General features: G+C 37.8%; 1 protein-coding gene across 1 annotated transcript in view; it reads left to right on the forward strand.

The window, feature by feature from the left end:
- Positions 1-7,052: 7,052 nt before the first annotated feature.
- ANKFN1 (ankyrin repeat and fibronectin type III domain containing 1) overlaps positions 7,053-13,241 on the forward strand; it is a gene marked incomplete at both ends in the record, with an annotated part of 62,293 nt that continues 56,104 nt past the window's right edge. The window contains one exon of the mRNA XM_082326625.1: positions 7,053-7,238. Coding sequence (XP_082182751.1) covers positions 7,053-7,238 — 186 coding nt within the window. The remainder of the gene's footprint in view (positions 7,239-13,241) is intronic.

A 13,241-nucleotide genomic window follows, 5' to 3' on the forward strand; every position in this document is an offset into this window, starting at 1 on the left:
GCAACATGCATTACTGGACTGAGTGAGGACTGTGATTCTTTTTTTTTCCCCTTTTATTGGTTTCACATAAAACTAACTGCTTTAAGATGGCTGCATTAATGTCTTTTTGCTCATACTTCATGGCAAATTAATTACAATCACAGTTTTGTTTACTCTGGCAGTAATTTTTTTTTTCTGTTTGCACGCTGTGCTGCTGATCAATTTTAAGGGATACAACAAGCTAAAAGCATACAGAAGTCATGGCATCTTTGACTACGGAGGCAAGAGCTTTATATATTAGTCATTCTTATAGCTGCACAGGTAACTAGCATAGAGTTAAGGCACCAAATATTTTACCTGTGATACAATACTATTTGCTTTAAATGCTCTTTTGCTCTGAGATCTTATCAGTGATCTCGGACTTCAGTAATTGCTAGTAATAAGCTTTTTCATATCTGATCATTCATGCAGTATAAGAAAGAGGTTTCCTCATTCTGCCCAGAGGCTGAACCAGCAGAGACAGCAAAGCCAATGTGATTCATTGAATGAAGACAGTGGACAATTACCAGCAACTTGTTCACGTTTTGCCTTGGATAGCCTAAGCTGGTAAGTCTAATTTAACTCTTTAATGCATATATGCTTAATTATTAGTTTCAAGTACAAAATTGTTTCATAAACATATTTAAGAACACATATAGTGTTGAGTGGTTTCTTGACTGTTGTGTTTTCCTAAAATCTGAAGTTAATGCTTTTACAGCTATGCTGTGTCCTACTAACGCACCTGTCTATACAGTGCAGCATATATGTGCCACATACAACAGACGGTGATCTATAATTTCTTTTTCTCTCTCTCTACAATATGTTTTTAAAAGGATGTGAATATTAGGTCAGTATTTGTCAATCAAAAAAAAAAAAAAAAGCTTTTACAAGGGTAACTAATTTATATTTATTTGTATTTGAATTTGACTCTTCAAGCACCCTGCTGTTGAGGAATAAAACGGTTGCTTCTGTACTTAGAAGCACAAGTAGAAATCCGATCACAAAGATTAAGCTACAGTATGTGCAGCATGCAATGTTGTGTTGGAAGACTTCAGTCACTGGTTCAGTACATTCTATAGCAGGGTGACAGTCACACAAACGAGACTGCTTTGGTGGTTATTTCCAGGGTAGTGCAGTGACTGCTTCCCCAGAGATTCAGGTTATTTGTTATTGGAACCGCTGCCATAAGACTTTCATTTTGTGTTTTTTAATTCTTGGACATGTCATAATTAACAGTAGTTTGCAAGTTATAAAGGGAGCTGCTGTTGTTATTCTGTCTAGTTCTGCCTTTTACTGAGAGCCTTTGTAACGTGCTGCTTGTTGTAGTTCTTGCCTTGCTGTGAGAATGCTAGTTAGTCAGATCACACAGGGCTCTTCCGAACTGTATTGAGATGTCCTTATCGTTTCCTTCTGACCTATGCTAGGGATGTGCAGAGGCTTCCATAGGTGAAAATCTCAAATGGGCCAGTTCTGGACATCACCTGTTTCTAAATTCTTAGTGTCTGATATACTGTGACAATGACATATCCTCAGGTTAAGTGCATTTCTGTCGGGGGATTTGTTATTTCAATCAAGACAATGCACATTTCAGGGTTTCATCTGATTGGTGAGGTGAGGACATGATTGTAAAAAAACCCAAAACGAATGACTCAAAGGAGCCTAAAACTGCTCTTACAAAATAGTTCATGTCTGTAAAAATAAAATGCCAACATCCAATAAAAACCAATAAGTTTTCAATCGCAGAATCATGTGAATTGAGCTCTCTTTGTTTTCCTTATTTCTTATTATACATTTTACGCATGATTTTGCCTGATCTCATTTCCATTGCTCTCCCGGGAGTCATTTCTACAGCCTAATAATATCACACTTCCAGAAAGTTTTCTAGAATATGCAGCTTACCTTTACCTTTTTTCGTTTCATACCTTGTATGTGACTAGAAAACATGTTAAGTATGATAATTTTCAGTAGCGTTTTGCATCTGACTGTTTCAGTACACTGGTAAAAAATGCAGATCATTTGCATTATATTATTCCAGCTATTGCTTTATTGTTCCACGTTTATTCCATACACAATTTCAGGATATCAATGGTTAGTATACAGGAAACATATGTTTCAATTCATTTGTTATGCACTGATTCTGTGTGGATAGCAAAGATGCCATCTGGTTTATTGTTGAATAGCTGCAATTTTTACAGTGTTTACTTAGCTTCTCTATAGACTTACCTGCTCTTGACTTAAGAGAAGCTTTCATGAGATTATAAAAGATTCTGTCCTCTTCTTACATTAATCTTAGTCTTGGGGATCTGCTCTGGCTGCGTACTGAAAAAGCTTCCATGTGTAATACAGACACCCTATTGTTACTGTCCTCAGAAGTCGTTGTAGATGGTTAGTAACACGCTATTGTTTTTTGAATGTATAAATCCCGTTTCATTGACCAGGTCAAGGTGGGAAGGACTCCAGCAACCCCTAGGAATTGTAATAGCAAGAGTCAAACTATGTTGAGACACAGTCAATATGAACAGTAACCCACGCCCTGGGGAACAGGCCTGAGCAGACTTGGTATTAAACTGCTGCTAGGCTTTTCTGGGTTGGAGACATAGGCTAGCAGCCCAGTGATACCTAAATTTGCTTTGGTCCTGAGACTACACCAGCATCTTAGAGTGCTGTAACATATTCAGAGAACCCAGTTTCTTTTTACAGTGTACATATTGAAATAGAGAGAACTGACCTGCAAACTGTCTGAATTTTGAATGTGTATTGGGAGATGTGTGACTAGAACACCTCTGCCAAACCCTCACATTTCCTGAAAAACTGTTCAAAAACTGAGAGGTGCTTGTCCTTTACTTGCTCAGGTTAATATCTCCTCATAAAAGAAAACGTTGCTGTCAAGCTGTTCTCTGTAAAAAGTTAGGATTCTGAAAATAACTTTTTTACTTTTCAAGAAAAGCTTGAATTTGATGACTTTCAAGACATTCTGTGCAAGACATCTGGGCAACTGAGTTTAAGGAGATAGATACAAATACGCTTCCTGCATTAGTGAAGGCTGGAGAAGAGACTGGGTTTTTTTAGGAGTCAGGCTGGAAAAATTCCTTTTTTTTAGTAATTATTTTAAGCCCCAAGAGTATTGTCACAACACTAATTCTGTGGACTAGAAGCACTACAGCTTCTATAAGCATGACTTTAAATATAAATAAATGCCTCTTCACATCAACACCAAAAATCTCCAGCCAAGATCAGCTTTTCTTCAATGGTTGTCCTCTCCACCCATAACTTAGGGACTTGAAGTCAACAAGCAGGTAGTTTGGTCTAGCGAGATAGAGGGAGGACTTTATCAGCCTAGGGAGGACTGATAAAGGCATAAGCCATGTTAGCTTTAATAACAGGTATTCTTGTTTGGTTTTAATAATAACACAATAGGTATGAGAAGTCCTACTAAGTAGATATGCCTAATTTATTTAATGTAAACTTACTAAATGTCTACACAGCTCCTCAGTAAGTTTCCATATTGACATATAGGCTTTCTATAATGTAATATTGTGCCACTCAGAGGTGCTGAGCCTGTTACTTTTCATATATAAAAATATAATCCTGAAGCAAACAGTGGAGTATGCTGAGCTACCTTTGAATTAAGTATTGGATGGGTCTACTCTTCCTTTTTCGTCCTTGTCTTGATGTCCTCCTCTTTAGGTTTGTGTGGTAAATGCAAATTGTTCTCTCTTTCATGAATTTACTACTAACTGTGTGGTATTTGATGTTCAATGACTGCACTCTTGGAATCAAATGATTTGGGGAAATTGAAACTTCCTTCACGAACATGCCTATGACATTTATTGGCATATTTTTATCCACAATTTGGGACTGATTCTTGACCCCTATTTATTGATGAAAGGAAGAAATTCTTTAAAATGGAGGTAAAAGGAGAAATTTATGTGGGATAATCTCTAGCTCTATATACTAATAAACTGCGAGTGTTATGCTAAGTAGCTGAGAATTAAATTATTAATAATAATATTTGGTAAATTACTGAGTTTCTTTAAAATACTAATAACATGGAACAGTGGAAGATGGATAATCAGCTTTGAGGGTAATCGGCTATTTCTTAAGCTTATTTTTAATAAATACCTGAAAATAAACTGGACTACTCTGAGGATAGTGAGGCACTGGCACAGGTTGCCCAGAGAAGTTGTGGATGCTGCATCCCTGGAAGCGTTCAAGGCCAGGTTGGATGGGGCTTTGAGCAACCTGGTCTAGTGGAAGGTGTCCCTGCCCACGGCAGGGGGGTTGGAACTGGATGATCTTTAAGGTCCCTTCCAACCCAAACCATTCTGTGATTCCATTGAAGCTATGCTAAACAGAGACAGATGTGAATGAAATCTTTTGACTATCTTAAAGAATTTTATTTCAAGTTTATACTCCTAAATGGTTCCATGGATGCATCTGTAAAACAAAAGGCTGTCTTCTAAGTTTGTCCAATATTAAAACTCAACACTTACTTACCAGTAAATTCCATACAGTAAAGCCTAACCCACACTGATTCCAGCATAGGGTTCCAAATAATTCTGGCACATCTGGAACATTTGTGAGTTGGCATTGGTGATCATAATTTTAGTATTATGCTCTAGTTTGACATTAACAAGCAACTTCTCACGACAGAGACTTTGGTTAAACATATTTTACTATGTTCCTTGGTTTCCACTCAGCCTTTCTACCTAGTCTATGCATGCTTGCTGTCTGGGGCAGAGAATAAAATGCTTCATTTGAAGAGACAGTGATTTCAGTTAGTCCTTGTAGGCACTGCTGAAATGCATGTAATAATTAAAAGGCAGGATGAAGTGCTTGTGAGAGCCTCACTTTACCTTTTTTCCATAAGCTCAGAGAAAAGCAGTCCAAAAATCATTGTAGTATTGTCGCTCCCTGAGTCCCAGAGAGTTTGTTTCTTATCATATCTGCTTTTGCACATTAGTTTCAGGGATGCAGCTCCCATAATTCCCTTCCTCTGATTGTACACACTGATGTTCTAATTTAACAAAGTCTTCTCATCACATATGACAATTATGTTGACTCTGTCTCTCTTCATTCAGAGACTTGATCTCTCTTCAATGCCCCATGAGCTTGGAGAATATGTGAGAGTACTGGTAATCAGATACTTTTGTGCTCAGGATGTCTGCTTCACCACAATTTACAAATGAGAAAGGAAGATGTAGACAGCTTATGAGACCTGGGTGGTGTCTGTAATCTTAGGGACCAATTCAGGCCAGCGAGCAGCCTCAACAGCACAGCGAGTGTTTAGTAAAAAATGCTTTTATGATTGTAAATAGTTATTAGAGTCTGGTCCTGCAGTCTGCTTTGCTTAGATGCAGGCTGAGACCACGAGAACAGAAAGTTACAGAATTTGTATCATAGTACAAAGAATCAAAAGCTTATTTCCAGGAAAAGATAGTCTGAAAGGGTAGCCAGATTTACTATTACAACTGTGAGGTCTTCTAGAGAGACATTCTGTCTTTATAAATGTGTACACGCTCTTGGCAGGGAAAAAGGAAATGTGAAGAAATTGTGCATTTTCGTCACCTCTTCACTTACAGAGATCCCTGGGGATAGCTTCCTGTGCTTGCAGTTGGGTCAAATCTGATTCTTAGTTTCCCTTCAGAAAGGCAAAACTATTCCTACATAAGGTATTTCCAGAGAGTTAAATATTAATTCAATTTTTCCTAATATGGAAAAATGACTGTAATCATAGAGCATAGAAAGTATTGTTTAATTATGAGATAATATGGAAATCCTATTAGGCTAGGCAGTCTTAGAGAGAGGAGGCAGTCCCTCTTGGAAGAGTTTGTAGTCTAAATGGACAGGGCAAACACAGAGCAGGATAAAGTTATAGAATATATAGACAAAACCAGTGCCTGTCCACTAACTCAGGGAAGAAACTACTCGGTATGCAACTGTAAACAGCAACAGTTAGAATCACAGCTTATTTTAACTGTAAAACATAGAGCGTAAGGTCTTTGTTTGCAATAACCTGGACACTAGCTGGCCATAGGTAGTTTAAACTAAATATGCACATATGCCTTGTTATGCCTACAACAGAGCCTAAATGGTTTTTCCGTGTTTCAGCTGTTATTTGCTAATATATAATGCCTGAGGAGTCTTGGTCATAGAGGAGGTTCCCTCCCTGCCAAATGCTCCTCAAAACTCTAACAAAAAAAACCCCGTTCTCTGTAGCAATGGACTTTCGTTTTGATGACAACATGTCAGCGTATAATGCAAATGAAATGTAAGTTCATGCATTACTTCAGTAGTAGCTTGTGAGGGGTTCAGAGATGAAAAAGTATTTTGAATCCAGCCATACTTCCAGAGTGAGAAATACTGCTTTGAGTCTCTAGGGAAAGAGAATCCACCCACCCAACTGAAAATATCACATGCTTTTGGAGCACACAGTTTGCTAGCGGTTAGAAATGTGGGAAATACAGCACACGTCTTGCCACAGTTGTGCTTCTATCAAACTTAAGTCACTTGCCCAGTTAAAAAATTCAGCCTGCATTGTGTTCTGTAATCAGTTAGATTTTTTTTTTCTCTCAATTGCTTCAGTTTTGTTTTAAGAAACCATTGTACTGACAAAACGCATGTTATGTACATGTTATCCAAACTGCACAGTAACATTTACATTTGGGTGTCATTTCTTCTGACACCTGTATTACCAGAACCCACTCTGTCAAAAGGCCATTTCCCTCAGTAAATGAAATCCCTTCTCCTTATACAAATTAGCAAATAGTTCTGAAGTGGTCTGTTTTAATTTTCCATCCTTAATTCTCCCTCCCCATAGATATCCATGGGACTAATTCCATAAAGAGCAATTTGCCATTGAAAAAGCCCAAAAACGTGCTTCTGAGTGTTCAAAAACTGTGTGTGTGAAGGTGATTTTTGCCATAGAAGTCTTGCAATGTGTGTTTCAATGATACGATTCTGATGAATGATGTTAGTGTAGCAAAACCTTGTTAAACAGCTGTTGTTTTTCTTCTAGAAACTACTAGCTGAAAATGACACAGCAAATGCATAACTTAAGTCTCCTCCAGACTAAAAAGAACAGCATGCCATCCTCTCCAAATGCTGCAAAGCGGTTATATCGGAATCTGTCAGAGAAGCTTAAGGGGACTCATACATCCTTTGACGAAGCATATTTCAGAGCTCGATCTGACCGGCTCAGTCTCCGTAAGACCTCAATGGTAATTACTTCATATTTATCAAATTGCTGATTTAGTGTCCTATTAATCTCCTTAATTGGTTTGCTTTTAATCTGTACAATTTTCATCATCTCACTTTGTCTGTTCCCTGACCAGTGCTGTGTGTTCTTCCCAGACTTACCATTTACGATCCTGTGTCAAAATAAACTCTCACCTTCTTGAAAGCTAAAGAAAAGCTACCTTTCTCAAGTGATGATGCTTTGTTTTAGGAGTAAGGTCTTAACTTGGCATTAATGTGACAAAATGTGGATTAAATATATACACACGAGTGTTTCTCTTACAAGAAATGAAGAAAAAGTATTTTGAGAAAACTGAAGATGACTTTAATAGAAGTTCCCATTTTTCCAAACAACAGAGCAAGTGGAATTTACACGCTGTGACAGATAAATGCAAGGTTGTTCCCAGACTGTGGTGATGGTCACTAGAGAAGACCATGGAAAAGGGAGATCACACATGAAGCAGTCTGGCCTGGGTACCCTACCCTAGCTGCAGAACACAGCGGAGCACTCTGGTGCCAGGACAGGAAAGCATGTAAGCACCAGCTTCACTTAACACTCACAAGTGCTCCTATTTATGCCACTGCTGGTGAAGTTACACAACCTCCAGCACACACAATTTGAAGAATGGACTGTGTCCCTGAAATAATAGCACGGTGTAAGTTCAGTGCACAACAGAATCTTTTATATTTGCTGGAAGAAGATGAACCTGCTGTTGATATCACCAAAACAAAATAAATTCTCCTTTTCCATAAGTAGGAAGAACAGACACATCCTTCAACTTCTCCTCTAAATTATTTTGAGGGAAAGAGTTCCTCACGACTTCTGAAGAGCAATGACTTATGACAGTGTCTGTGAATGTGCCAGGAGACACCTCTTGGAATCATTCTATGCTGCACTAAAGCAGATGCTTAGCGCAGTGCAGGACTAAACTGAATATGGTTGGGCCAGATAATAAAAATATTACATCTTGTCAGAAGAAAAAGCACACTCTAGATACTTCCACTCTCACAAATCTTTGTGATGTATGAGACAAATTATATGAATCAATGCAAGAATTGAAAACAATTTTAAAATCAATTCAATGATCCTATCCCCTAGGATCCCTCCTTTCTTGAAGTCAGAGGAGCCATGGATGCCCCATGGAAGAGCTAAGCTGACAGGTAGCTCTAGTGCATTGCAAAGTCAAGAGACCGTTGTCTCTCTCCTGTGTCAAAAGACTATGACCTGAAGGAAGCCGGGGATCATGGCTCCTTCCTCTCAGCTCTGCCAGAGCCGATAGATTTTGTTTTACAGAAGGAGAAGCCTGAAACTCAACCAGGGCTTGATAGCTGGAGAACAGCCTTTGCATAGCAGCCAACAGCTGCGCTTTTGAGGCAGTGGGTTTCCAGATTCTTTCAGTTTGTAGACATCATTTGAATTTGGGCCTCTAAGTATGAACTGTGGGAAAAGATTCTTTAGATTCATTTTTTAGCCACTATCTTTTCTTGCCTTTTTCTTTTCAATTGCAAGCTTGTGTGTGACTAAGCGAGTGAGAGAGAGGAGGATAAACTAGTGCTGGGGACCATGCCAGAGCAGACTGACATGTAGACTGAATGAATGCCAGTCTGTTAGCATATCTTCTGACCAGTGTTTCTCTAAATATACACTTCAAATTACATATTCCTTCAAATATGGGGTCTTCTGTCTTACTTAACTAATGAGAAGAGAAATGGCAAATGAGCATAGCCCAAAGACTGAGGAGCAGTGTACTGCTGCCGAGGTTCAAGTCCTCTGGTACCCACAGTGCTAATCCCTTACAGTGTCACTTCTCTCCCTTTTCAGGCCAGATCTGTCAGGCAGTGGGAGTGCCTATTCAATCAGCAATTGTAATTAGGAGACTCAATTTTACATTGTGATGTGGACGGTGGTTTAATGGGATACAGACTTACTTGTACTTTGTTTCCCCCGACTCCCTACACTGTCATGGGAGTGACATAGCTTTTGTCATTGCTGACCTACAGCGAGCATGGGTACCTTTAGGTATCACCAGTCGGGGCTCTGAGCTGGTGTCCACAACGGTGAAGAGACTCCCGCTGAACTCAAAAGGCTTTGGATCCCATTCTATCCATTCTGCCTGTTGTTTCCACAGTTTTCCCTAGAAATAAATAGCAGGGAAACCATCAGTGAAGGGGTGGAAATATTCCAGGTCAAGTTGCTAGCTGATGTATTTTCTAATCATTGAGTTTCTGTGCTACAGAGCAAAGTCAATGACTAAAATCATGTCTCCAGACAAGTGAACAACATTTGTTAGAATTTGTTTTCTTTCAGCTTTGGCTAGTGAAGAGTTTTCTTTCCATTCTCTCTTGCTGTGCAACACTTTCCATTCAGTAAATTGTTGTCTTGCTGCAGACATAGCAATGTCCCAAAATAGCTTTATTCTTGAACTCATGTTTATCAAAACAAGTCTTTGCAAAAACTACTTTAACGTTTTTTCCAACTCCAGTAGCACATAGTGGAGTTTTTCAGTCAAACCTAGAGCAAATATCTTGAAAGGGGCACTTCATTTTAATTAAGCTACATAAGATTGCATTTCTAAACACTCCAGCACTGAATCACTTACTGGAACATGGTTATTACTTACTGCAAAGCAATACTGTAGTCCTTTTCAGTATATACATTTGTGTATCAGAGTAACACCTAAATAAATTAATCACATAGCACAGCTGTCTAGCTAATGATTAGAGGCTGCAGGACTGAGTCAAGGAAAAAGCAATGTAAAAACTGTGTAAAAATTGAGCACATGGGTCTAAAGATACTATGTCTTACCCTTATCTGAATTTCTTACCCCTGGGCTGCAGATGTCTGAATAATGCTGCAATACTCGAGAGTCTTTTACATAGAATATGATCAACTTTTTGGCAGAAAACTATATAACCTTCACTGTATTTCTGTTTTCTGTGTGAAAGCAAATAGTTGGGGAAAAGTTAGTCAGGTGTGTAGAATGTTTTTCTGGACTTGGAGAGCTGGGCTTGATGCAGGCTTCTAAATGGGGCAATTTACTGGCATGGCTGAAAACGTGGTAGATATTTTGCTGTCTCACCAGGACATTTTTTGACTGAAATAGATACAGCATGGTTAGATGTGCACTGCTATGTGAACGAGGGATGCATACATGCCCAGTTAGAAAGGCCATATCACAGTTCCCGTGTTTTCACACTCTTTGAAGTTACAAGACTTGCCAGCATATTTCAGCCTATTGCTTGTGTCTGAATTGTTCGTTTGGAAAACCTGGTATTTGCAATTTGGTCTCATAATTGTTTGGATTGGATTAAGTAGCTAATAAAATTCATGCTCTGTTTCTTGTTTAAATCAGTGCAGCTTTTTCAATCAGATTTGTAATGAAATGAAGAAATAGAAATTTGCTTATATTTTTTTCCCTTTTGGTGAAACATTGCTGCCAACCAATTAGCTGGCAAGAGTGTTTATGAGGAATTAACTTAAGCGTGTGCTTAGATTCTGCTCAGCAACTTACTTAAGGCCAAAATTTCACAAATACTTTAGGTATTTCATTTGGCAAGCAAAAATCCAAAGATGCGTTTTCAAAGGCATCTAGGCAGGTCTAAATCTTGATAACGGAATCCAAAAATAATAATGCAAATCAAAGTTTTTAAAATAATTCCACACTAATTATTCAGGAAGGTAAAACCTGTTGTTAAAGTGTGTGTACATATATTTGAAAATGGCCAAATGCTTTTGTCAGCCATGTCATTGGGTTAATTTCAGCTGGAATACTGAAGTTAACCATCTTTTTTTTTATTATGTAACAGGGATTTTTTGGTTTTATATAACACAAGAAACTCCTGGCATGTAGTACAAGATTTATTGAGTTTCAAGCAAATAATGGTATTGAGCACTTAGGGTAGCACTCTACAAATGCCAACTCATTTAACTTTTGTGCACATACATAAAGTCAACTAAAAGAGAATTCTGATTTCAAAAACGGGGAAGCCCCTGTATGTTCCCAGTGCCACAGAAGTGGGAATGTGAACCAAGAAATACCTGTTCCTGTCCTAAGTGAGCACCACAAGCCTGTCATTGAGTAACACCATCAGCTGTACCCTTTTGTTCGGCTCTCAGACTGTTAGCTGGTGTTTCCTAAAATGAACTTAACTAAAAGAACTGGAAACTAATATAGTTGTTCAGTTTACTTCAACCAATTCCCTTCGTAGTAAGCTCTTTATGAATTTACTGTTAAGTAGATTTTCCGAGCTGTGATCAGTTACAAGATTAATATGGTTTTGCTTGTTTTCTGATTGGATCAAAATGCAGTTGCTTCTGAAGCATAATTACACTTTATTTCCATAAACAACAGTAGAGAGAAAGTTCCAAAATCAGTAGAAAAAAATTTGAAATGGATGTAAACTGTGATGAAATGAATGCTTTTTAGAATGTTGATATATATTTTTGGAAAACTGGTGAATATATTTTGCATTTCTAATCATTAATATGAAAAAACAGTCTATCAGTTCACAGTTCAGCATTCATAATAATGAAGTTTCAAAGACTGAAGGAGCACAGCCTTTTTTTTTTTTTCCCCCTTTACGTGCAACATCTATGATGTATTTATGTTGATTTTGAGTACATAGTACAGTGACACAGCTGTTACATGTGTATCGTTGACTTGAGTGGGAGTTGATGACATATAGCATGTATCAGAATCATGCCATTAGTTAAAATAGCTTGTAATTATAATTAAAATTCTTTTAATTTCTAGCCAGAGCACTTCATCCCTTCAGGGTAGCAGTGAAACACTAGAATAAGAGTAAGATCTCTGATTTCAGGATGATAAGGTGTTATATAAGCAAGACAGCAGATGTGTGGAGCTACTGGAATGAAAAGAAATATTGCTGCATTGCAGTAAAAAATTCTCTCTTTTTTAAGCTTTACCTTATAATAAAAGAAATATGTGCTGGCCTCTTTTCTAAATTTCTCCTGGAGATGTGCCCTCTCTAATGACAGTATATGTCCTTAAAGACAATATTTCGCCTTGAACAGAGGGGTGGATAAAGAATGATAAATCTCGCTGCTCATCATTCAACTGTTCCTTTTTCTGAGATTTTCCTCTTACACCTAACACTGAAGTATGACCTAAGTATTTGATAATGAAGTTAAATCTGAATCCTACAATCTAGACAAGAATCTGAAAACAAGAATTTGACAGAGACCCATTTTGATGAAGCACTTTTTTAAGTAGTGTCTTTTATTCCACATGGAAATTTACGGAAAAAATATTTCTCCAGCATGAGCTGTCTTTTGTAGTGAAGTGTCTAAACAGCAGATTCCCAAGTTGACACTGCTCTCCTAGATCTGCTTTATTGCTGCATAGTTCATCTCATCCTTAGATAGTCATCTAACATAAGTATCTCATTTCTCTATATCGACAATTTGGGGTAAAGATCATCTTATGTACATCTGTCTTCTTGTTCTGCTGATCCCTAATATTCAGCACAGGTGGGGTCCACATTAAAACTTTAAGATAACATCATCTTTGCAATTTTGTAGCGTAGTACCAATACTTTACATGCAAAACAGTAGACCAGAATATCTCTGTCAGGCCTGAGAATTTCTGAAGACACTTCTAACTTCAAGCACAACTGAAAAAAAACCTGTAGAATGGATCAAATTCCAAGGTGTAGCTGTGGACTCTAGTTTTCAGAACTGCTTGCAAACCATTAGTCTATGCGTTTTAGGAGGAGACAAAAGATGTTCCAGCAGATCAGTGCTCTTTCAGAGAGTGTTATTTCACTGAGAGCAAAACTTGGACAGGGATATGGCAAATAACACTACATCAATTTAAAAAAGAAAATGAAGTTCTGATGTGGCTGAAATGTTAATTTCTAATCATGGTAGAAGACAGTTTCAATTCAATATTTATTTCGTATCATAAAGAATGCATTATTACATGAGAATAAGAATATAATAAGAATTCTTATTATATAAGAATTTT

This window comes from Platalea leucorodia (assembly GCF_965183815.1).
Source record: "Platalea leucorodia genome assembly, chromosome: 14".
In the NCBI taxonomy this organism is placed as follows: domain Eukaryota; kingdom Metazoa; phylum Chordata; class Aves; order Pelecaniformes; family Threskiornithidae; genus Platalea; species Platalea leucorodia.